The sequence below is a fragment of the Scyliorhinus torazame genome, chromosome 12 (assembly GCF_047496885.1).
Source record: "Scyliorhinus torazame isolate Kashiwa2021f chromosome 12, sScyTor2.1, whole genome shotgun sequence".
Taxonomy (NCBI): domain Eukaryota; kingdom Metazoa; phylum Chordata; class Chondrichthyes; order Carcharhiniformes; family Scyliorhinidae; genus Scyliorhinus; species Scyliorhinus torazame.
The window spans coordinates 10,458,459-10,483,193 of NC_092718.1; the positions used below are offsets into that span (position 1 = coordinate 10,458,459).

General features: G+C 46.0%; 1 protein-coding gene across 1 annotated transcript; it reads left to right on the plus strand.

Annotated features, from left to right (window-relative positions):
- The first annotated feature begins 3,881 nt into the window (after positions 1-3,881).
- On the plus strand, positions 3,882-23,507 carry ciao2a (cytosolic iron-sulfur assembly component 2A). Its single transcript, XM_072470408.1, has 5 exons — positions 3,882-4,058; positions 7,179-7,343; positions 15,226-15,275; positions 20,044-20,089; positions 21,098-23,507. The coding sequence occupies exons 1-5, from the start codon at positions 3,935-3,937 to the stop codon at positions 21,196-21,198; spliced, it is 486 nt and encodes a 161-aa protein (XP_072326509.1). The 5' UTR covers positions 3,882-3,934; the 3' UTR covers positions 21,199-23,507.
- Positions 23,508-24,735: the final 1,228 nt, after the last annotated feature.

Sequence of the window (24,735 nt, forward strand, 5' to 3'; positions counted from 1 at the left end):
AGATGCTGCTGTGCCATTTTGAAAAACAGCAAGGAAATTTATCCCTGGTTTCTGCTCAATTTTTGTCCCTCAATTAACATCCTACAAAGATGATCTGGTCACTAATTCATTGTTGTTTTTTGTATCTTGCCGTGCACAAATAAGCTGTCGCATTTCCTGCATTACAAAAGTGATTCTAGCGGGCGGCAGGCTGACGCAGTGGTTAGCACTGCTGCCTATGGCGCTGAGGTCCCGGGTTCAATCCCGACCCTGGGTCACAGTCTCTGTGGAGTTTTTTAAAATAAATTTAAAGTACCCAATTATTATTTTTTTTCTAATTAAGGGTCAATACACCTAACCTGCACACCTTTGGGTTCTGGGGGTGAAACCCACGCAGACTTGAGGAGAATGTGCAAACTCCACACCGACAGTGACCCCGGACCGGGATTCAAACCCGGGTCCTCAGCGCCGCAGTCTCAGTGCTATCCACTGCGCCACATGCCACCCCTCGTCTGTGTGAAGTTTGCACATTCTCCCCGTGTCTGCATGGGTCTCACCCCCACAACCCAAAGATGTGCATGTTAGGTGGATTGGCCACACTAAATTGTCCATTAATTGGAAAAAATAATTGGGTATTCTAAATTTATAAAAAATTTTAAAATAACAAATAAATCCGTGAAGTGTGTTGAGATGTCCAGTGATTGTGAAAGGCGCTGTATAAATGCAAGTCTTTATTTCATAGCTCTGTAATTTAATTTCCCGTCAAGTATTTATCCAAATTCCTTTGTAAAGTTACCAGTGAATCTGCATGCACCATCCTTGCAGTCAGTGTGTTCCAGAAAAGCAACTTACTGTGTTTGTTTTTTCCCATATTTTTCCCAATCATCATATCTGTCTTCTGCTATCAACCCTGCTGCCACTTGAAATAGTGCCCCTCTATTGATCAAACCCCTACTTGCTCCTGGGCATCTCGAGTTCTCACTTTTCCTTTTTTTTTAACCTCAGTTTCTCACAATGATGAAGAACAATCCCACTTTCTTGCATAATTGAAGTCGTGCATGTAATTAGTTACTTCTATCAAAAAGCTCTCTCCCTCCATGCTACCTGTCTATTTAATCTCATTAACCTGTACTTTTTTTTATTCGTTCTTAGGAATCCCACCACCTGGAGTTCCCCTCCGAGTCACTCGCCCCCTGACTTGGAAATATATCATCAATTCCTTCACTGTCGCTGGGGCAACATCCTGGAACCCCCTCCCTAACAGCACAGTGGATGTACCTACACCTCAAGGACTACAGCGGTTCAAGAAGGCAGCTCACCACCACCTTCTGAAGGGCAACTAGGGATGGGCAATAAATGCTGGGCCTAACCAGCCAAGCCCACATTCTGTAAATTAATACATTAAAAAATGTTGTCTCCCAACTGCATTTGTATAGGGCCGTTAATATAGTAACATTTCCCAAGGTGCTTCACAGGGGCATAATCAGAAAAAAAACTACCAACATCACCAACATAGATTATCTGGCCACATATTGCATTGTTGTTTGTGGAATCTTGCTGTGCATAAATAGGCTGCTGCGTTTCCTGCATTACAGAAGTGACAATACTTCAAGAGGTATTCCGTTGGCTGTGAAGTGCTCTGGGGTATCTTGGGATTGTGAAAGGCACTCCATAAACACATCCATTTTGCTTCTTTCAAGGCCCTATACAAATGCAGTTGGGAGACAACATTTTAAAATGTATTAATTTACGGGATATGGGCTTGGCTGGTTAGGCCAGCATTTATTGCCCATCCCGAGTTGCCCTTCAGAAGGTGGTGGTGAGCTGCCTTCTTGAACCGCTGCAGTCCTTGAGGTGTAGGTACATCCACTGTGCTGTTAGGGAGGGGTTCCAGGATGTTGCCCCAGCGACAGTGAAGGAATGGCCGATATATTTCCAAGTCAGGGTGCGAGTGACTCGGAGGGGAAACTCCAGGTTCCTAAGAACAAAGAAATGTACAGCACAGGAACAGGCCCTTCGGCCCTCCAAGCCCGTGCCGACCATGCTGCCCGACTAAACTACAATCTTCTACACTTCCGGGGTCCGTATCCCTCTATTCCCATCCTATTCATGGATTTGTCAAGATGCCCCTTAAATATCACTATCGTCCCTGCTTCCACCACCTCCTCCGGTAGCGAGTTCCAGAACGAATAAAAAAAAGTACTGGTTAATGAGATTAAATAGACAGGTAGCATGGAGGGAGAGAGCTTTTTGATAGAAGTAACTAATTACATGCACGACTTCAATTATGCAAGAAAGTGGGATTGTTCTTCATCATTGTGAGAAACTGAGGTTAAAAAAAAAGGAAAAGTGAGAACTTGAGATGCCCAGGAGCAAGTAGGGTTTTGATTCCCAAGAATTGACATTGGGTACCCATCCACCTCCTCACAATTCAACTCACAGTTCTTGGCAACAATTCTCTGCCATGTCACACACCGTGCATTGTTTTGTGCTATGAAATATCTGATCATTTTAATCTATACCCATTATTCTAACGAGCAACCCAACCCCCAACCAAAAACTGTACTGTTCAGCCTTTTTTCTCTCAATGTCATTTCTTCTTATTTTTTCTTACATAGGAGCAGAATTAGGCCATTCGGACCAAAGAGTCTGCTCCGCCATTCAATCTTGGCCTATATATTTCTCATCCCCACTTTCCTGCCTTCTCTCCATAACCCCTGATCCCCTTATTAATCAAAAAAAACATCTATCTCTGTCTTAAAGACACAGTGATTTGGCCTCTACAGCCTTCTGCGGCAAAGAGATCACCACCCTCTGGCTGAAGAAATTCCTCCTCATCTCTATTTTACAGGATCATCCCTTTAGTCTGAGGCTGTGCCCTTGGGTTCTAGTTTCTCCTACCAGTGGAAACATCCTCTCCAAGTCCACTCTCTCTCGGCCTCTCGGTATTCTGTAAGTTTCAATGGTATAGACTCATAGAATTTACAGTGCAGAAGGAGGCCATTCAGCCCATCGGGACTGCACCGGCTCTTGGAAAGAGCACCCTACCCAAGCCCACCCCTCCACCCTATCACCATAACCCAGTAACCCCACCCAACACTAAGGGCAATTTTGGACATTAAGGGCAATTTTAACAGGGCCAATCCAACTAACCTGCACATCTTTGGACTGTGGGAGGAAACCGGAGCACCCGAAGGAAACCCACGCACACACGGGGAGAACGTGCAGACTCCGCAGACAGTGACCCAAGCCGGGAATCGAACCTGGGACAGTGGAGCTGTGAAGCAGTTGTGCTGACCACTATGCTTCCGTGCTGCAGTATTCCCCCCTCATCCTTCTAAACTCCATCAAGTACGAACCCAGAGTCCTCAACGTCAACCTACATCTGTTGGGAGTTTATTTCAAAAGCACTACTCTGGTTGGGGGTTCTTCTAATGTATAGTCTTGCTCAGGGCTCGATGACCTTACATTTGTACTATCCTTTGTCCGCATTTGTGAAGGAAACAACCTATGTAAACGTCACACAGTAATACACCCTCCTGCCAATGGTGGCTTTACAGCTCCAGGGTACAATTGCACGGTGACAATTATCCCCCGGGGGCAGATTTCATGATAAATGTGGGTCCAGAAGTTTCCAGTGGGAAAGAAGTCGACAGCAAGTATCTGCTAAAATTAAAAATGTAATGCACTGGAGAGAATGGTCAAAAAATTAAATGGTCACACTTGCATATTTGCGAACTTTCATGTGACCATTAGCTGTTTGTTACTGTTTGAAAGCCTTGCCTGCAGCAGGCAAGCATTAATAAAGACACTTGGGAATGCTAGCTAAATTGTAACTCTCTCTCTCTCTCTCTCCAGTCTCCTCGCCTCTCTGTGCTCGATGTGTCTGTCCTGGCATACCCGGAAGTTTAGCTTGTATCAGTTTTTGGAGCTATTGCAGAGTAATGGCTGAACGATGGAAATAGTCTCCGGGCTTGTGTCCTACGCCCTAGCAAAGTTCCTCTTTCTCTCGCGGCTATCCAATAAAGAAAATGCGGAGAAAATCAAAAAAATGGAAGAGAAAGTTTTAGAAGTCTATGGTAAGGCTGCACCATTGAAATTGAGGTCGGTCGGGGGGGGGGGGGGGGGGTCAGGAAGGAGGTCAAACTGATGAAGGAAACTTCAGCACAGCTCATATAAAAGTGTTACAAGCTTCAGAAACCACCGTAGGAGCCAGGCTTAGTGTTCATGTCTGTCCCCTAATCCAAGAGGATGATTTAAACGCCACAGCTACTGTACATATATAACACACACACATGTTCTTTCTATCCAAACTGTATTACAAAAATCAGGTCATATCTGTGCAGTAACAGTTCCCCACAATCATGGGATTTATTTTTTTAAACGTATTAATTTATTGGACCTGACACTGGTATTAAGACCAACATTTATTGCCCATCCCGCTAACTGTGTGGCTAGATAAGGCGGCACGGCAGCACAGTGGTTAGCACTGTTGCTTCACAGCGCCAGGGACCCAGTTTGATTCCCGGCTTGGGTCACTGCCTGTGCGGAGTCTGCACTTTCTCCCCGTATCTGCGTGGGTTCCCTCTGGGCGCTCCGGTTTCCTCCCACAAGTCCCGAAAGACGTGCTTGTTAGGTGAATTGGGCATTCTGAATTCTCCCGCTGTGTACCCGAATGTGGTGACTAGGGGCCTTTCACAGTAACTTCATTGCAGTGTTACTGTACTTGTGACACTAATACAAATTATTATTATGATAGGCCATTCAGAGGGCAGTTACAAATGAGGCAGTTGACGGATAACATGCTATCTTATCTAAAAGTTATAAATTAACAAGCCCATTAGTCTTGGAATCAGTGAGAGAAGTTGTCCGAAACGCAGTATCATTTATAAAATTGTTGTGCGAGTTTGGCAGCCGAGTCATCCTGCCGGCTCTGTATCAGGATTATGATCGAACTTGTAAGGACAAGTGTATGGAGCTTCATTCACATCAGGAAACTGACTGACCTGCCAACTTTACCAACAATTAAAAAAAATAAAAATACAGTTTCAAAGTTCGCAGGTCTCTCAATCTTTTCAGTGTTGCTAGGCGCGGGGTCAAACACATGAAGGGCTGTGTGCATGTCTCCTGGAGATGGTCTCAATCTAATAACCTGAATGAACCTCACATTATTTCACACCTGAAATGCACAATGGTTTGCAGTAATGAAATGTCAGTTTGTGTTGATCAGACTTTGTGCTGTAATTACCCTGTAAGATTGATTGATTTGCCCTGTTCAGATGTCTGTAGATGATTAGACGTGGATGGGCGGCATGGCTGCACAGTGGTTAGCACTGTTGCTCACAGCGCCAGGGACCCGGGTTCGATTCCCGGCTTGGGTCACTGTCTGTGCGGAGTCTGCATTTTCTCCCCGTGTCTGCGTGGGTTTCCTCCGGGTGCTCCGGTTTCCTCCCACAAGTCCTGAAAGACGTGCTCGTTGAGGGTCTTGCAGTTGTGGGGAAGAAGCTGCTCCTATGTCTGGATGTGCGAGTCTTCAGACTTTTGTATCTTCTGCCTGATGGAAGGGTCTGGAAGAAGGCAATGCCTGGGTGGGAGGGGTCTCTGATAATGCTGTCTGCCTTCCTGAGGCAGCGGGAGGTGTATACAGAATCAATATGGGGGTGGCAAGCTTGTGTGATGCATTGGGCTGAGTTCACCACACACTGCAGTTTCTTGCGATCTTGGACCAACCAGTTGCCATACCAGGCTGTGATGCAGCTGGATACGATGCTCTCTATTGCACATCTGTAAAAGTTTGTGAGAGTCGATGCAGATATGCCAAATTTCTTTAGCTTCCGTAGGAAGTACAGACGCTGTTGGGCTTTCTTGACTGTTGCATCAACGTGAGTGGACCAGGACAGACAGTTGGTTGGTGACCCCCAGGAAGTTAAATCTATCGACCATCTCCACTTCGGAGCCATTGATGCAGATGGGAATGTGTGTCGTGCTACGCTTCCTGAAGTCGATGATCAGTTCCTTGGTCTTTCCAACATTTAGAGAAAGGTTGTTTTCGGTGCACCATGCTAGCAAGTGATTTATCTCCCTCCTGTAGTCTGATTCGGCGTTGTTTGAGATACGGCCCACCACAGTCGTATCATCTGCAAACTTATAGATTGAGTTGGAGTTAACAAATTACCCATTACAATATCCCCATTACAAATCTCCATTACAAAACCCATTTAAATCTCAACAGAATCCTGATCACAATCTTTCCAACCGCACTACTCTGATCCAAGTTCCAATTTCACCCGATCCCGTTATCCTGGAGTAAGATCAGTGCTACTCCAATTGAAATTATGGGGAATATTCTGGTGTGGATTCCAGCCTATTAGGAGTGAAAGCTTCTCAGACACATTCCTTGGCAGAATGGAAAACCTCATCCATGTTCGCCTTCACTTTTCTTCAACATTTTGCAAGGAAGGGCCGAAATGACTCACTGGATACAGATAGGAGGGGTAACCAAGGTCAAAAAGACAGGCATTGAGGAGTTTTTGGAGAGGATCAGCAAGAGGGAGGCAAAAAGTTTGTGTAACAAAATTTAAGCAGCTTTTTTGGAAACTTCTATGGCAGTTTACTCCCCCACCCCACCGTCGCAAAGCTTCAGGGCCCTACTGAAAATGTACAGCCCAACACAGCCAAAGATACACAATGATTTACTTTTTGTAGAAGTGCCATTGGTCATTAATAATAAAAATAATAAGTTTTATTAGTGTCACAAAAGTAGGCGTACATTAACACTGCAATGAAATTACTGTGAAAATCCCCTAGTCGGCACATTCCAGCACCTGTTCCGGGTACACTGAGGGAGAATTCAGAATATCCAATTCACCAAACAGACTCCCCCTCGGACTGATCTGTTCCGTGTAAGAACACTATTCACGACGCCCTATGCTGCTCTTGCGCGTGTATTTGCTTTGTTTAGCCTTTGTTCCGCATTGTAACCAATCACTGTTTGTCGATGTACCATTTGTCAATGTTCCCTGTTGATTATTCTTTTGTCTACTATGTACGTACTGTGTATGTTCCCTCGACCGCAGAAAAATACTTTTCACTGTACTTCGGTACATGAGACAATAAATCAAATCAAAATCAAAACATCGAATAGCATTAATAATGCATTGGAACTATTAACTTTCTTTGCTGTCTTTGTCCTTTGTCAGATATTATTCGTACAATTCGTGACCCGGAGAAGCCCAACTCTTTGGAAGAGTTGGAGGTGGTAGCTGAAGACTGTATCGAGGTGAAATCATTAGATGATGATGATTATCTCATTATTATTCGTTTCACACCAACGGTACCTCACTGCTCTCTAGCCACACTGATTGGTGAGTGACGAAAGACAGAAATTGCATTAATTTAACACCTTTCATACTTTACGCATGTCAGAAAAGTGCTTTACAACCAATATTGCAATGTAGGAAATGAAGTAGCCAACGTTGAACACGGTAGGCAATGTGAAAATGACAATCTGTTTTGTTGATGTAGATTGAGAGATAAATACATGGGTGGCACGGTAGCACAGTGGTTAGCACTGTTGCTTCACAGCACCAGGGTACCATGTTCGATTCCCGGCTTGGGTCACTGTCTGTGCGGAGTCTGCACGTTCTCCCCGTGTCTGCGTGGGTTTCCTCTGGGTGCTCCGGTTTCTTCACACAAGTCACGAAAGACGTGCTTGTTAGGTGAATTGGACATTCTGAATTCTCCCTCCATGTACCCGAACAGGCGCCAGAGTGTGGCAACTAGGGGATTTTCACAGTAACCTCATTGCGGTGATAATGTAAGCCGACTTACACAGAACATACAATGCAGAAGGAGGCCATTCGGCCCATTGAGTCTGCACCGACCCATTTAAGCCCTCACTTCTACCCTATCCCAATAGCCCCCTCCTAACATTTTTGGACACTAAGGGCAATTTAGCATGGCCAATCCACCTAACCTGCACGCCTTTGGACTGTGGGAGGAAACCGGAGCACCCGGAGGAAACCCACGCAGACACGGGGAGAACGTGCAGACTCCGCACAGACAGTGACCCAGCGGGGAATCGAATCTGGGACCCTGGCGCTGTGAAGCCACAATGCTAGCCATGTGTGCTACGTGTGACAATAATAAAGATTATTATTATTGTATTGGGTCCAGGATACTGGGGTGTTCTCCTTCTCATCTTCAAAATAGTGCCAAGTCTACCAGAGGCAGCAGATTGGGGCACCAGTTTAGCATCTCATCAAAAATACCGCACCCTCCCTCAGGACTGCGCTAGGAGTGTCTGCCTGGATTTTGTGCACAAATCTCTGGAATGACACCTGAATCCAAAGCTTTCTGATACAAAAGGCTAGAGAGCTATCATTTAATTCATGCTGATGCATATGGGGACCAAAAATGTAATGAGGCATTGGGCATTCTCATTAATTCCTGGGAGGCTTTGGGAGAAAGAGGAGTTGCAATCAGCTGCCCTAGGGTATTTCCTATTGTCTATTCTTAGAGCAGCATGAACCTTGTCCAGTCAACTGGCTGCCCATCCAGCCTCTACCATTTGCCTTTTCCGAATGACATTGATAGGACGAGGAAAAGGGAGCAGCAATGCAGAATCCCCCACTCACACTCAAATGACAAATCTTATCTGGAGCGAAACACCATACCCATCGGAACTGTAGTTTTACAAACATATCTATCAACTGTGCGCCTCTACTCCTTGAACAGCACAGATTAAGGCTCTGATGGGAGGGGTCACACATTAAAAGTTCCTTTTAGTCTCTCATTCCACAGTTATCAGAGCTCAACACCATTTGCACATGCCTGACTTTTGTACATTTCCTGATGGCTGGTTTTGATTCGTCATTAAACCTTCCTGGTTTGCGACGTTTGTCGCTCTTCCGAATACAACAAACTCTCGACAGTCCCTCTAATGCACTGCGCCCAGCCGAAATAAAGGAGGGAAGAGTTCGAAAATATCCTGCGCCACAAGTTGTAAGAATATTGCAAGAAAAGCTGGTGGATTTAATCTCAAATTGAAAATGAGTGAAAGTGTTTTAGTGATGCCTGCCTGAGCAGGTGGGCAGACTGACGAGTAAGAGATACTTCCACTGAGATCAAAGACAAATGTGAATGGCTGCTCACAAGAACAATGTTTGAGTCCTCATATCAGGGGCTGCTATTTAATCTCTCTCCCCTCTCTTTCCCCCCCCCCCCCCTCAATTCCCTCGCAAGCTTCCTGCTGTCGCCAAGGTAACACGCAGACCAGCACTGAAATTCCTGCAAAGCTTCCCTTGATGGTGGATGTTCTCTTCCGCCCTGCAATAAGACCAAGAAGGACACTATTTAAATACTTTGCAGTATTAACACCATGTCATTGTTGCTGAGTTTTCAGAGGGAGATGAGAGTCTCCCACAGCTGTCGTATTATTTTTACAAGTTTCTGACCTTCAAATAGAGTTAACCTCCCGATGACTCAGTGCTCAGAGCTGTCACTCTTCGATGAACAAAATGGGAGTCTAGTTCCTGGGTATTGTGCTTCCTGTTTCGTCCTTGCCGCAGGTTGTGACCTATGCTAAACATTTAAAAGTCATTGTATTTGAGGGTTAAAGGGTTGAGGGTCAAAGGGCATTGAATCAGGTTTCTTGTCAGGAGTTGAAAGCATTTTCACACAGTTGACCATTGGTGCTTTTTTCTTCTCTAAATAATCTATTGACAAAACTAATTACTTGTTGCACAAGGCATGGGAAAAAGTTGGATGTGGGAGAGCGCTACTCTAGTCTATTCTCATTTGGTGAATTTTCTTTTAAAGTGATGAGGGTGAAGGGAGATTGTTTGACACAGCGGTCTAAAAAGCTGCACTTTGACCTCTGTGGCTGGGCTTGGATACAGTGATATAGAGGATGAAAGTTTCCACACTGCCAGGATGCATGGGTCTTGAGTGAAATGGGTTTGGGGAGTCTTGTCTTATTCAGTTTTAGGCTTGTGTCAATGGAATAGCTGTTCCTAAAATATCAGTCTCACCAAATTGTGGGAAATGGCAAGTTAGAGCATTATATTCATATGGTCTCCACGAATAGGGATTAGAGTGTGTTAATGGGCCACAGTAGGAGGGACTGTACCACTGGGAGTGCAAGATGGAGAATTAGCGCCACAGATTAAAAAAAAAAAAAATTTAGAGTACCCAATTCATTTTTTCCATTTAAGGGGCAATTTAGCGTGTTCAATCCACCTACTTTGCACATCTTTGGGTTGTGGGAGCGAAACCCGCGCAAACACGGAGAGAATGTGCAAACTCCACACAGACAGTGACCCAGAGCCGGTATTGAACCTGGGACCTCGGTGCCGTGAGACTGCAGTGCTACCACTGCTCCACCGTGCTGCCCTAGCGCCACAGAGGTTGAAGCCCCAACTCTCTTTTTATGCAGCTGTTTAATTGGGAGTGCTGGACCTCAATACAAGCTCCCGCACTGAACTTGTATTTTACCCATTTTTGGATCTGCTTGATCATGGTGTCCTCTGGGTGCTCCGGTTTCCTCCCACAAGCCCCGAAAGACGTGCTTGTTAGGTGAATTGGACATTCTGAATTCTCCCTCCGTGCACCCTAACAGGCGCCGGAATGTGGCGACTAGGGGCTTTTCACAGTAACTTCATTGCAGTGTTAATGTAAGCCCACTTGTGACAATAATAAAGATTATTGTTAGAACATTGGTGCAGAAAATTAGAAAAACACTTCACTTCTCAACACTGATACCCTCCAGCTTGATGGGTGTTGTTTTAAAATTAAATAATTTTTTTGTTTCTTTAAATGCTTCAAGTGCAGGGCTCAGTGCTGTAATTGCTACTTCCTGCCCATGGTAATGAGGAAAGAACTTGCCTTTCACAACCACAGGATGCCCTCAGGGGCTTTACGGATAATGGGGTGGTTTACAACTGCAGTTGTTGTTGTAATTCAGGAAATCAAAGAACAAAGAACAAAGAAATGTACAGCACAGGAACAGGCCCTTCGGCCCTCCAAGCCCGTGCCGACCATACTGCCCGACTAAACTACAATCTTCTACACTTCCTGGGTCCGTATCCTTCTATTCCCATCCTATTCATATATTTGTCAAGATGCCCCTTAAATGTCCCTATCGTCCCTGCTTCCACTACCTCCTCCGGTAGCGAGTTCCAGGCACCCACTACCCTCTGCGTAAAAAACTTGCCTCGTACATCTACTCTAAACCTTGCCCCTCTCACCTTAAACCTATGCCCCCTAGTAATTGACCCCTCTACCCTGGGGAAAAGCCTCTGACTATCCACTCTGTCTATGCCCCTCATAATTTTGTATACCTCTATCAGGTCGCCCCTCAACCTCCTTCGTTCCAGTGAGAACAAACCGAGTTTATTCAATCGCTCCTCATAGCTTATGCCCTCCATACCAGGCAACATTCTGGTAAATCTCTTCTGCACCCTCTCTAAAGCCTCCACATCCTTCTGGTAGTGTGGCGACCAGAATTGAACACTATACTCCAAGTGTGGCCTAACTAAGGTTCTATACAGCTGCAACATGACTTGCCAATTCTTATACTCAATGCCCCGGCCAATGAAGGCAAGCATGCCGTATGCCTTCTTGACTACCTTCTCCACCTGTGTTGCCCCTTTCAATGACCTGTGGACCTGTACTCCTAGATCTCTTTGACTTTCAATACTCTTGAGGGTTCTACCATTCACTGTATATTCCCTAACTGCATTAGACCTTCCAAAATGCATTACCTCACATTTGTCCGGATTAAACTCCATCTGCCATCTCTCCGCCCAAGTCTCCAGACAATCTAAATCCTGCTGTATCCTCAGACAGTCCTCATCGCTATCCGCAATTCCACCAACCTTTGTGTCGTCTGCAAACTTACTAATCAGACCAGTTACATTTTCCTCCAAATCATTTATATATACTACAAACAGCAAAGGTCCCAACACTGATCCCTGTGGAACACCACTGGTCACAGCCCTCCAATTAGAAAAGCATCCCTCCATTGCTACCCTCTGCCTTCTATGGCCTAGCCAGTTCTGTATCCACCTTGCCAGTTCACCCCTGATCCCGTGTGACTTCACCTTTTGTACTAGTCTACCATGAGGGACCTTGTCAAAGGCCTTACTGAAGTCCATATAGACAACATCTACTGCCCTACCTGCATCAATCATCTTAGTGACCTCCTCGAAAAACTCTACCAAGTTAGTGAGACACGACCTCCCCTTCACAGGACCTCGAGGGTTGTAATCTCGGGATTACTCCCTGTGCCACGTGCCAGTGAGGCTAGAAATAGGAAGATAGAGCAGACAAACACGTGGCTAAACAGCTGGTGTAGGAGGGAGGGTTTCCGTTATCTGGACCACTGGGAGCTCTTCCGGGGCAGGTGTGACCTGTATAAGATGGACGGGTTGCATCTAAACCGGAGAGGCATAAATATCCTGGCCGCGAGGTTTGCTAGTGTCACACGGGAGGGTTTAAACTAGTATGGCAGGGGGGTGGGCACGGGAGCAATAGGTCAGAAGGTGAGAGCATTGAGGGAGAACTAGGGAATAGGGACAGTGTGGCTCTGAGGCAGAGCAGACGGGGAGAAGTTGCTGAACACAGCGGGTCTGGTGGCCTGAAGTGCATATGTTTTAATGCAAGGAGCATTACGGGTAAGGCAGATGAACTTAGAGCTTGGATTACTACTTGGAACTATGATGTTGTTGCCATTACAGAGACCTGGTTGAGGGAAGGGCAGGATTGGCAGCTAAACGTTCCAGGATTTAGATGTTTCAGGCGGGATAGAGGGGGATGTAAAAGGGGAGGCGGAGTTGCGCTACTTGTTCGGGAGAATATCACAGCTATACTGCGAGAGGACACCTCAGAGGGCAGTGAGGCTATATGGGTAGAGATCAGGAATAAGAAGGGTGCAGTCACAATGTTGGGGGTATACTACAGGCCTCCCAACAGCCAGTGGGAGATAGAGGAGCAGATAGGTAGACAGATTTTGGAAAAGAGTAAAAACAACAGGGTTGTGGTGATGGGAGACTTCAACTTCCCCAATTTTGACTGGGACTCACTTAGTGCCAGGGGCTTAGACGGGGCGGAGTTTGTAAGGAGCATCCAGGAGGGCTTCTTAAATCGCGGCAGGCAGTTTTATGCACAGTAAGACCCACAAGCATCAGTGGGATAAATGGCCAGATAGTTTGTTTAAGTGATGTTTGCTAATGGATAAATATTGGCCGGGACACTGGAGAGTATATCCTGCTCTTCTTCAAATGCGGCTGTAGGATCTCTTACATCCACCCGAGATGGGGCCACAATTTAATGTCACATCTGAAAGACAGCTCCTCTCTTTTTTCTACAAAGTGTTTTTTATTGAGTTTTTGGTATACAATGTTAAGTAATGGGTTAAGAGACATTGTAATTAGTTGTCTCATTTATGTTAAGTATCCATTAATTGACACTGATATGTAAAGGGGCTTCAGGTGGCCTCTGTCAGGTGATGTATAGTTAGAGCTTTGTGCAAAGGCTGTTGGAAGGAAATAAATGTGTGTTTGTGAAAAAGGAACAGAACTTTAGACTCTTCATATCACAGCAACTAAAACGCCTAACATACAAAACAAAGCAAATATAAATATGAACAAACAGTGGGAGTTAAACAGAGAGTATGTAAGAAGTAAAACTAGAAGCATTTGCTATTTACAGCACGATCGGTGTTGATTATTTACATAGATACATCACTTTCCCCTTCCTTTTCTTTTATTCCTTCCTTGCATTGTTTACCGTGGTAATTGTGGCCCCCTGCATTATTCTCCCCACCGGATTTCCCTTCGCCTTTCTTTCTTTTGGTTCAGGTTGTCGTTGCCCCTTCCATCCCTTCCTTTTTGTTTTATAAATTTAGAGTACCCAATTCATTTTTTCCAATAAAGCGGCAATTTAGCGTGTTCAATCCACCTGCCCTGCACATCTTTGGGTTGTGCGGGCGAAACCCATGCAGACACGGGGAGAATGTGCAAACTCCACACGGACAGTGACCCAGAGCCGGGATGGAACCTGGGACCTCGGTGCCGTGAGACAGCAATGCTACCATTGCGCCACCATTCTGCCCCCCCCCCCCTCCCCTCCCCTCCTTACAGTGTCGTGGCTACCCACTCCTGATATTTGGCTTCTTACTCGTAGACTACAAACAGGCCTTGGGAAAAAACGAGTGAATGGCTCCCACATGTTGTGGAAGCACCTCTTCCGACCCTCCATTTTTCTCCATTTGGAGAAATTCCGATAGGTCGGACAGCCAGTCTGCAGCTTTAGGTGGTGCTGCTGACCGCCAGTCGAGCAGTATTCTACAGCGGGCGATCAGAGAGGCAAAGGCGTCGGCCCTCCTCCCCATGATGAGGTCTGGCTGTTCTGATAACCCTGAAGACTGCCAATCTCGGGCATGGCTCCACCTTCTTCTCCACCACTTTGGACATGGCCTCAAAGAAAAACAGCATTTCTGACCATGCAGCGCTCCTTCAGTACTGCACTGTGACTGCCATGTGGACCATGTACTTAAACCTCTGGATGAGTGAACTCTCATGAAAGGGATTTTAAGTTTAAAAAATTTCCAAAGGCAATGATGGCGTCTCCCTCATGGCTCAGTGGATCTTCCCAGGGGTAGCTGAGCCAAATACTAGGAAGGATACAGTTGGTCTGTGTTGAGGTGGACAGCCCAGTTGGCTTCAGACAAGCTGAGCTCACGAGAGGGGAAATCAAGCCGCATTTCCACTGTTGACCACTGTGGCCACTAAAGTGCATGTTTGATCTGACCGGTGAGAATAAGATCAGGCATTGTCTGCTGCCAACTGAGGGCAGAGATCGTCAGTGCCCTTAAAACTGTACCTCAGCAAGCAGTCAATGTCTTCAAAGTAGAATGTGAGGGGGCAGCACGGTGGCCCAGTGGTCAGCACTGCTGCCTCACGGTGCCGAGGTCCCAGGTTCGATCCCGGCTCTGGATCACTGTCCGTGTGGAGTTTGCACATTCTCCCAGTGTTTCCCACAACCCAAAGATGTGCAGGGTAGGTGGATTGGCCACGCGAAATTGCCCCTCAATTGGAAAAAATGAATTGGGTACTCTAATTTTTTTTAAAAAAGTAGAATGATAGAGAATTGGTAAGGAAAATAAAATTAAATGGCTGTGAATGGTATTGGTGATGACAAATTTTCTGCAAAAAGCTTATGTTGTGTTTTTCTTAATGTCTGTAGGTCTTTGTCTGCGAGTCAAGTTGCAAAGATGCTTACCGTACAAACATAAGGTAAGAAAAAATATGTTGTTTCACCCCTTCGCTTTCTATTGAGATGGATCTCGACATTTTATTTTGCTAAAAGCAAATTACTGCGGATGCTGGAACCTGAAACAAAAAACAGAAACTGCTGGACAATCTCAGCAGGTCTGACAGCATCTGCGGAGCGAGAACGGAGCTGACTTTTCGAGTCGGGATGACGCTTCACCAAAGCTAGAAATAGGTTGAGAATTATACTGCTGGATCGAGGGCCAGCGATAGGTGGAGGCTGGGGAGAGATTGGCAGAGATGTTGTGGGCACAAAGACAAGGGGATCATGGCGAAGAAGGGTGTTGATGGTGGCACCTTAAGAGATCAGAATGTGTTAATGGCAGAACAGAGGCAAGCAGTGTGTCAGAGGACAACTTGGAACAGGGAACAGATGGCCCTAGTGGGGTGAGAAGGGGAGGCAGTGGTGAGGGAAAAACAGATCGATGGAAGAAATGAAAGCAGCAATTTTTGTTTTTATTTTTATTTTGTGGAAGGGTTTGCAACATCTTGTTATTGAGGAACCCTCCACCCCTAGATGGACATGAGCAGCAGAACATGGGAACACCATTACCTAATAATAATAATCTTTATTATTGTCACAAGTAGGCTGACATTAACACTGCAATGAAGTTACTGAGAAAATCTAGTCGCCACATTCTGGCGCCTGTTCGGGTACACTGAGGGAGAATTCAGAATGTCCAAATTACCTAACAGCACGTCTTTCCGGGACTTGTGGGAGGAAACCGGAGCACCCGGAGGAAACCCACGCAGACACGGGGGGACCTTGCAGACTCTGCACAGACAGTGACCCGAGCCGGGAATCGAACCTGGGACCCTGGAACTGTGAAGCAACAGTGCTATCCACTGTGCTGCCGTGCCACCAACCTGCAAGTTACCATTCAATACGCACCATACTGACTTGCAACTATATTACCGTTGATTCACTGTCACTGGGTCAAAATCTGGTACTCCCATCCTAACCGCACTGTGGGTGTACCTACACTTGATCAACTGCAGCGGTTCAAGAAGGCAGCTCAGCACCACCTCAAGGGCAATTAGGAATCAACAATAAAATCCAAGTTATAGGTCAATGTTCAGAGTGCAGGTCACACGCAAGTAGAGTGATTGAGAAGAGAAAGCTTGAAAAACCTAAGTTTGTCAGAATATTGAAAGGCGCAAGTTAAGTTTTGAAATTCTGGGAGAGATTATAGGTCTTGATGAGTTTGAGTGTATTCCCATCTGGGCTTGAATGTGCTCTATTGGATCTACAGAGGAGCAGGAGCAGGCCATTCAGTTCCTCTGGCCTGTCCCATCATTCGGTGAGATCACGGCTGATCTGGATCTTGCCTCAATCCACCCCAATAGCATCCTTTCTTTTTTTTTAAATGGTAAATGATTAGGCCAATTGATAATGCTGGATTTTCTAACTCACCAACCTAAATTCACCCTGTTCTAATCTGGAGCAGATCTCTTTATATGTGAAACTGGATGAACTTGTTTTGCTGCCAAAGTTAAGTTTTCATTTTGGCAACATAATAACCTTTATTCGTGTCACAAGTAAGCTTACATTAACACTGCGAGGAAGTTACTGCGAAAATCCCCTCGTCGCCACATTCCGGCGCCTGTTCGGGTACACAGAGGGAGAATTCAGAATGTCAGATTCACCTAACAGCATGTCTTTCAGGACTTGTGGGAGGAAACCGGAGCGCCCGGAGGAATCCCACACGGACACGGGGAGAACGTGCAGACTCCGCACAGACAGTGACCCAAGCGGGAATCGAACCTGGGACCCTGGCGCTGTGAAGCAACAGCGTTAACCACTGTGCTGTCAAACATGCTTCTGAACTTCTGTCCAATAACTGTCACCACTAGGAGCTCTTGTAGTTCAGCAACCAAGCATTCCATTTGAGCCTTTGCAGCAACACTGTCTTAGCTTGAGTTCTAAAAGTATGCTTATGGCAGTCTAGTGCTCAGTAGACAAGTCATTAGCTTGGTTGTAAATTTATCAATAAATGGATGTTGCACTTTCTCATCCTCCTCACTCAGTTACCTTGTGTTAAGAGAGAGTTAGATACTATAGACTTCCATTGGACTGGTTATGCTCGGCAAAGTCCTGCAGCAGTTGGTCACTAGACTCCTCGATGACTCCCCCTCGGACTGATCTGTTCCCTGTAAGAACGCTTATTCACGACGCTCTATGCTGTTCTGCTCATGTATTTGCTTTGTTTGGCCCCTTGTTCCGCACTGTAACCAATCACAAAGAACAAAAGAACAAAGAAATGTACAGCACAGGAACAGGCCCTTCGGCCCTCCAACCCTGTGCCGACCATGCTGCCCGACTAAACTAAAACCTTCTACACTTCCTGGGTCCGTATCCCTCCATTCCCATCCTATTCATGTATTTGTCAAGATGCCCCTTAAATGTCACTATCGTCCCTGCTTCCACCACCTCCTCCGGCAGCGAGTTCCAGGCACCCACTACCCTCTGTGTAGAAAACTTGCCTCGTACATCTCTAAACCTTGTACGAGGCAAGATTTTTAGACAGAGGGTAGTGGGTGCCTGGAACTCGCTGTTTGTCGATGTACCATTTGTCAATGTACTCTGTTGATTATTCTTTTTTTGTCTACTATGTGCGTACTGTGTACGTTCCCTTGGCCTGCAGAAAAATACTTTTCACTGCACTTCGGTACATGTGACAATAAATCAAATCAAATTAATCAACCTGTTTGATCACATAATGAACACACCTGCCATGACCACCAAGTTCAGAAGTGAAACTTGAAGTCCAAAGATGTGCAGGTTAGGTGGATTGACCATGTTAAAATTGTCCCTTTGTGTCCAGAGGCGTGCAGGTTAGATGGGGTTAGGGGGATGAGGCAGGGGAGTGGACTGAGGTAAGGTGCTGTTTCGGAATGTCGGTGCAAAGCCGATGGGCCTGCACTATTGGAAATCGGTGGATTCTATGAACCTGGAGTTTGTAGCCCAGAGGTGGGGAATGCCTCCATTGCGTTACAGGACTTCCTTGTTGTAATTAGAAGACCAAATCAGGGGCAGCACGGTGGCTCAGTGGTTAGCACTGCTGCTTCATGGCGCCGAAGTCCCAGGTTCGATCCCGGCCCCGGGTCACTGTCCGTGTGGAGTTTACACATTCCCCCCGTGTCTGCGTGGGTTTCCACCCCCACAACCCAAAACAATGTGCGGACTAGATGGATTGGCCACACTAAATTGCCCCTTAATTGGAAAAAAAATGATTTGGGTACTCTTTCTAAAAAAATATATAATTTTTAATTTAAAAAAATAAGACCAAATCATCTCCATCAGTGTTCGACCCAAAATAAAACTTTCTAATGTCTATTTAGGATGGCACAAATTTCCTGATCTACGACCATACGAGCATATAGATTAGGAGCAGGAGTAGCCTCTCAAACATGCTCAGTCACTTGAAAGATCAAGACTGATCTGATTGTAGACTCCACTGTATTTTCCCAGAACCATGACAATACGTTTTGGTCCTGCCTGAGGCTGGAACGGTTTTGGAGGACGGCATTTATTTATTTATTTTTTATTTATTTTTATAAGTTTAGAGTACCCAATTCATTTTTTGTCCAATCCACCTAACCTGCACATCTTTTGGGTTGTGGGGGTGAAACCCACGCAGACACTGGGAGAATGTGCAAACTCCACACGGACAGTGACCCAGAGCCGGGATCGAACCTGGGACCTCGGCGCCGTGAGGCAGCAGTGCTAACCACTGCGCCATCGTGCTGCCCGGAGGGCGGTATTTAGCACAATTTCGGGTTGCATGTGGACGTGGAGCCCGGTCCCCTAGAAGCCATATTCGGGGTGTCGGACCAGCCCGAGTTGCAGGCAGGAGGGGGTGTGGTGGGTGTTTTAGCTTTCACCTCATAGGTGGGTCCATTTGGCGTTGGTCAGTCTCTCCGCCCTGTGCTTCGGCGTGGTGGGGGTACCTGCTGGAGTTTTCGACCCTGGGGGTGGGGGGTGGGGGGCGAAGGAGGAGTTCTACAATTGTTGGGGTTTGTTGATTATGCACTTTCGGGAGTTGGTTACCGTTTGACTGTTTGGGGAGGGTTCTTGGGTTTAGGTGGAATTGTTTCTTTTTATATATTGTTGGGGTTGTTCTTGTTTTTATTTTGTATGGTGAAAATGATGAAAATATGATGAATAAAAATATATATTTTTTAAAACTGTGTTTTCCCAGGGCACTCGCTGCCTCACAGCGCCAAGGACCTGGGTTTGATACCGGCCTTCTACCATGCCTTTGCTCCCCTGATCCAAGTTGTAAAAGGTTTGAGGCCCCAGCACAGACCCCTGCGGGACTCCACTCATCATACCCTGCCAATCAGACAAAGATCCATTTATGCGTACTCTTGTTTTCTGCCCGCCAGCCTATCTTCAATCGAGGCCAACATGTTAGCCCCTACACCATGAGCTTTTATTTTCGCAAGAACCTTTGACTTGGCACCTTATCAAATGCTTTCTGGAAATCCAAGTTCAATACCCTACCTCTGTCCACAGCACACGCTACTCCTTCAAAGGACTCGGGCCAATCACTGCAACGTGATACAATCTATGGCCAGAGACCACCATCGGCACTGTCGGGCCATGTGATTTTAGTTTCTCAAACACTTATCGTCATAGATATTGATTTTTTGTTTTGTTTTTGGAAAATATTCTGTCATCATAAGGAAATTGATAAATAATTTAAATTTGGCATTTGTGACTTTACAGTTGGAAATCTACATCTCTGAAGGGTCACATTCTACCGAAGAAGATAGTAAGTATGTTTTAATTAAATTCTGTATATAAATGTCAATATAATAGTCAACCATTTTCTTGCCACACAACGCCTTCCTCATTTTTATTTCAATGCCCCTTTTTACCGTGGGTTACCCAAAGTCACGCACATTTAAATCTTTGATAAATTTGTGAAACAGCAAACGAAGTAGACTGGAATGTTTACATTGTAGGAACTTGGCTCCAAATATTCTATCTGGGGAATGCGTAGTCACGTTGAGCATCTAATAGTCATGGCACTGTCGCTCTAGCTTACTATATATTTTTTTAATGAATTTGGCCAATAATTAGGCTTTGCATTTTAGGAACAGGACCTGACCCCTGAGTCCTGCTCAGGTTAGATTACATCCCATTGAATAATTTATCCCTCAGCTTCATTTACTTGTGGGAGGAAACCGGAGCGCCCGGAGGAAACCCACGCAGACACGGGGAGAACGTGCAGATTCCGCACAGACAGTGACCCAAGCCGGGAATCGAACCTGGGCCCCTGGCGCTGTGAAGCCACAGTGCTAACCACTGTGCTACCGAGCCACCCAAGAGTGGCTGGTGTGCGGAAACAAGAATCCGCCAGCAGTATAGCAGGGAGGGCACAGCTCTAGGCCTTCGTGGCATGTTGTTGTAGATTAAAGGGAAACCTTAGGCACATTCTGTGCTCTATCTGATCTGGCAGTGCTTCATTTGCACAAACAATATCTGGGGATGATTTGGTGAAATGGAGTGTGGATTCAATGGGCCAAAACATTTCCCCAGGCAAATTATCTTTCTTTTGTGTGGCTTTAAGAGCTGAAGCTGTCATCACAGTTTTAATGGCAAGTTTGCCAACCAATCCAATGCCCTGTTACAGAGCAGGTGCAACTCCTGGATATCCACGCCGCCCCCACCCCCACCCCCACCTCCTGCCCCTTGGCAACTAAATAAATTTGCTGCAAACCATTGTCGTGCAAAGTTGCATTATATTAATAATACCTTTAACTCCCTTTTATTTTAGTAAACAAGCAGATCAATGATAAAGAACGGGTGGCGGCAGCGATGGAAAACCCCAATTTACGGGAGATTGTGGAACAGTGCGTTCTGGAGCCTGACGATTGAACACTGACCGGCCACACAGGAAAAGGACTCTTGCTCTTATCCTGCCGTTAGCGAGGCCTGGCACTATAAGGGTGGCTGACCTCCAATTGTCCGTAGCATTCACTGATTTCTTTGGGGGCGGCGGTTTCAGATTTTGACCAATAGGCCTCTTTCTCTTTCTTCACACACGCTACAAACGTGAATGTTTTGGCAATCATTTTTTTTTTAACTTTATTTTTTACATTCATGTGAATTGAGCAATTTTCAGTGTAATTTTCTATTTTACATTGGGAACATCACTCGGAGCGAGAGGCTTCTTGAAAGAACTTGAAGGTTGAAGCACGATATGTGGAAACAAGCCAATAGAATGTTACTCCAGTGCAAGATGATAAGGAGCGTTTAATGTTTCATTACTATTCCATCTCTAAATAGAATTTTAAAGAACAAAGTAGACCCATTGAAGGGCAGCACGATAGCACCCGTGGCTAGCACTGTGGCTTCACAGCGCCAGGGTCCCAGGTTCGATTCCCTGCTGGGTCACTGTCTGTGTGGAGTCTGCACGTTCTCCCTGTGTCGGCGTGGGTTTCCTCCGGTTTCCTCCCACAGTCTAAAGACGTGCAGGTTAGGTGGATAGGCCACGCTAAATTGCCCTTAGTGTCCAAAAAGGTTAGGAGGGGTTATTGGGTTACGGGGACAGGGTGGAAGTGGGGGCTTAAGTGGGTCGGTGCAGACTCGATGGGCCGAATGGCCTCCTTCTGCACTGTATGTTCTGTGAAGCAAGATATGTGGAAACAAGCCAACACAATGTTACTCCAGCGCAAGATGATAAGGAGCGTTTAATGTTTCATTACTATGCCATCACTAAATAGAACTTTGAAGAACAAAATATTCGTCGGCAACGCCGAAGGGTAGCAGCCATTGATCCCGATTGTTGTGACCTCAGCATTTGGAAAATAAACCTTTGGGTCCCATGCATCCCATTTTATCTCTAATCAAAACGGGAAAGCATTGTCCTGGTCTCAGAAATTACTGTCAAGGAGGCAGAGTTATATGAAGGGATTCCATTTGAATTTAACCTCCACCTTTATGACCGGCTTGACTCCTTGAGGGGACACTCAAGAGCAGGGCAAGTACTTGGCCATCTGCGTGTTGACGGAGACTTCTAAATCAGAGAAGGGGAATTAGATGAAGCACAAAATCAATGTTTGTTGATTTAACTTACCCGTGAAAAGCATTTCATTTCCATAATCTTTAACTGAACGCTCCACTCTCAATGTTAATTATTTCTCCATCTGTTGATTCCCAAAATAACTTTTAACATAGAGAGATTTGTCACTGACTCCACTTAGTCACCGAGCTCCCGTGACGTGCGCGGTGTGACATTTTGTTTAACCTTTTTAAGCCTGCCATTCCGCAGTAGCACTCAAACCATAAACTGCGCCCCGAGAGGAGCCAGAATGTCAACACGTAGTTGGTGAGAGACTCTGAGTCTTTATATTCTCTATTGTTACATGTGAATTATGAAAGGGAATTGGAGATGGGGCTTGATTTTCTTTCTTTTTTAAAAAAAATGTTTTTATTCTCCATTTTCACATTTTCCTTCAAAGTTGACACCCCACCCACAAACAGTAAACGGTAACAAATGCAAAATCAATCCCCTTAACAAAACCAGCGATCCCATCCTCCCACCACCCCAAACAACGGCCCACCTGTCAATATATGCATCCAATAAAACAAACCCTCCCACGGTGGAAACAAAAAACAAAGGAGAAAAAGAAAAAGGAGTCCGGGACCGCCCATGGTCACCATTGACCTATAGAGTCCCGTCGGATGTGTTCGTTTTTGGGAGGAGGGAGTAGTGGGGTGAATTCTAACTCGTCACCCATCCATGTGCTTTATAATCCAGTCTCTCACATTCCACATAATAATCTTTATTACTGTCACAAGTGGGCCTACATTAACACTACAGTGAAGTTAGGGTGAGAATCCCCTAATTGCCACCCTCCAGTGCCTGTTCGGGTACACTGAGGGAGAATTCAGAATGTCCAATTCACCTAACAGCATGTCTTTCGGGACTTGTGGGAGGAAACCGGAGCACCCGGAGGAGACCCACGCAGACACGGGGAAAACGTGCAGACTCCCCGCGGACAGTGACCCAAGCCGGGAATCGAACCTGGGACCCTGCCGCTGTGGAGCCACAGTGCTAACCACTGTGCTCCCGTGCCATCCTCTAGGCAGATCTTGAAATGCCTGGAGAAAGAAGAACCCAATGGGTACTCGGAGGTGCTGGGGCAAAATTTCAAACAATTAAAAAGGAATGTTTAACTTCAGAGTCCAAAACTAGATTATTTATGTCAGCAGCAACATTAATGTGGAGTAATTATGAGCAAAGTATTAATGCTAATAGAAGTCCTGGAGCCCACTGAGATTGTATTTACAGTTTTTAAAAAACAACAACAGGCCATTTGACCCAACAGGTCTAGCTGTTGTATATGTCCCACCCTCTAGCATATTCTTCTACCCTTTTCTCCTTCTTGAACCAACTTTGATAGTTCTAAAAATCAAATTAATATTTCAGTTGTCCAGATGCCCAAATGTTGCATAATTTCCTCTTCAGCCGTTCTGCTGGAGACCGGTTCCTCGGACACCAGCAGCACCCCACCTGTCGTCCATGTGGTAAGTGTTGGGCTGCTCAACCGTGAGTGGAATCACAGCCAAGCTAGATTTTGGCCTCAGCCATCATTCACACAAAGGTGCTTCCAGCAATAGTCACTGGGTGCCAATCGGGCAAAAACAGCAGTGGGCCCTATCCTCCCCCTCTCTCCACTCCTGTCCAGGACAAGCGTCAGTCCCCAAGGATACTCTTGTTGTGAGACCATCCAAAACAGTACAGACCAGAGCACCTGAAACCACCCCGTCTCTGTGACTCAAACCTACCAAGTGAATCACGAGGTGCTTCTACTTCTTGAACTCACTCCAAAGCCTCTCCCTTATCAGGCCAACCTGTTGGTAATTGGGGATTTCCTATTGAATCCACCCCACACGACCGGGAATCCCAAGGCGGGGGTGCACCGACGGTGGGACCGGAAGATCTTGCCCAATAATGGCCGTTATCCCCCGGTGGCATGGCAACTGAGTCAGATTGCCACTCCACCGGTAGTCACTTACCTGGAAATCCAGCCGCTCCTTTCACACTCAACCTTCTGACTCGGGCCGAGTGAGATGTGTGTAGTGCAGCCGATTCCCACAGTCTCCTGTCAAGGGCGGCAGTGTCAAAGGACAGGAGGACATGCTCCTTTTTGTTTACGTCACTAGCTAGTGGGGGGTGGTTCAGGCCAGGTTGGGCCAAGCCCTCCTGAGAGAGTTTGGTGCCTTCTCGGGCTACAAACTCAACATGAGCTAAAGTGAGATTTTCCCGGTGAACCCGCAAGGGGGAGGAGCAGCGCTGGTGGGACTGCCTTTTAAACAAGCCCAACACAAATTCCGCTACCTGGGGATCCAAATTGCTCATTACTGGACGGGGATCCACAAATGGAGCCTGGCAGAGGAAGTCAAAAA

Excerpts from the sequence above, each read along its gene's own strand:
- ciao2a (XM_072470408.1), top strand. The coding sequence starts at position 3,935 with ATGGAAATAGTCTCCGGGCTTGTGTCCTACGCCCTAGCAAAGTTCCTC. Across the intron at positions 4,059-7,178 it reads GAAAGTTTTAGAAGTCTATG|ATATTATTCGTACAATTCGT; the intron begins GTAAGGCTGCAC and ends GTCCTTTGTCAG. Across the intron at positions 20,090-21,097 it reads ACATTCTACCGAAGAAGATA|TAAACAAGCAGATCAATGAT; the intron begins GTAAGTATGTTT and ends CTTTTATTTTAG.